The sequence below is a fragment of the Sinocyclocheilus rhinocerous genome, unplaced genomic scaffold (assembly GCF_001515625.1).
Source record: "Sinocyclocheilus rhinocerous isolate Xijiao unplaced genomic scaffold, SAMN03320098_v1.1 scaffold623, whole genome shotgun sequence".
NCBI lineage: Eukaryota > Metazoa > Chordata > Actinopteri > Cypriniformes > Cyprinidae > Sinocyclocheilus > Sinocyclocheilus rhinocerous.
In genome coordinates this window covers 623,207-624,275 of record NW_015644631.1, presented here as the reverse complement: position 1 = coordinate 624,275, position 1,069 = coordinate 623,207, and the positions used below count along the sequence as shown (strand labels likewise).

General features: G+C 37.8%; 1 protein-coding gene across 1 annotated transcript in view; it reads left to right on the top strand.

Annotated features, from left to right (window-relative positions):
* Nucleotides 1–405: 405 nt before the first annotated feature.
* Nucleotides 406–1,069, top strand: part of LOC107758574 (DNA repair protein XRCC4-like) — a 39,260-nt gene continuing 38,596 nt past the window's right edge. Inside the window, exon 1 of the mRNA XM_016576346.1 lies at nucleotides 406–635. Within this exon, the coding sequence (XP_016431832.1) occupies nucleotides 406–635 (230 nt within the window). The remainder of the gene's footprint in view (nucleotides 636–1,069) is intronic.

Here is a 1,069-nt window from a genome sequence, read left to right as displayed (position 1 = left end):
CCGTTGGAAAGATAGCAGCAGTGTCATGCAGCCATAGTCACACATTCTGGATGGGAACGTGGCACTTAAATCTTTAGTTTAGATAAAACAGGGCCATGGACCAATGTTTGGGTAGTTCATCTTGAGGAGCGAGCCACATCCGAACTTTCCACCCCGACCCCTTCTTGGCTTCTCAGCCACATCTTAAGAGAATTCTTTGTCTTATTTGTCAAAGCCGCCTTCTCATATTCCTATAGGCTTTGCTGCATCTGTCATTACTGAGGGCGAAGAATCACCTCTGTGCAGATGTTACTGTAGCTAATGAATAGCTGTCCTGTTCCCTCAGAGCGCTTATCATGTCAGTCTTTTGATACCGCGACCCCGCTGTAAGTTTATGCCACGGTTTGCACAAAAGTCACGTCAAGAATGGCAACAATTGGTTGTGATGCACGACGGGAGGGAAACAGATGTGAACTGTTCGCTGAGGGTTTTGGACACTTTGATTATCAGTTTGACAAGCGCGTTAAAGTCAGTCGACTCAAATGTGTCGTATGTTGTCCTTCACCTTTCCCGTCGCCGCTGCACATCGTCAGCTCTGACCTGAGAGGTCGGCTGTTTCTCACACATCACTCAGTGGATTTTCTGACTCCTGTGAGGTCTGCATCCATCCGTTAATAATCTACGGTGGAGTTTGTAGAAACTTCTACAAACTTTCACATGTTCTCTGACCTTTGCATGCATGAATTACTAAAAAAATATATATATTTTGATCTATCAGGAGTATAGTAATCTCCACTCCTTACATTTATCATCATTTTAAATCCATTCTGCAGATTTACATAAATGTTCCACAGTACTGAAAATGAGTAGTGCAGATGTAGTCCTGGCCTATAGAATTAGTGCTTTATATTTATAAAGCTTCATTAGTTTTTAAAATTTATTAATTATAATGTAATTTTTATATTTTTAAAAAGAAATCTATTACAAAATAATAAAATATTTATTGACAGTGAACTTATATAATATTATATAAAAAATTATATACATAATTATATATGTGTTTGTGTATTAATAATAATTAGTTTTTAAA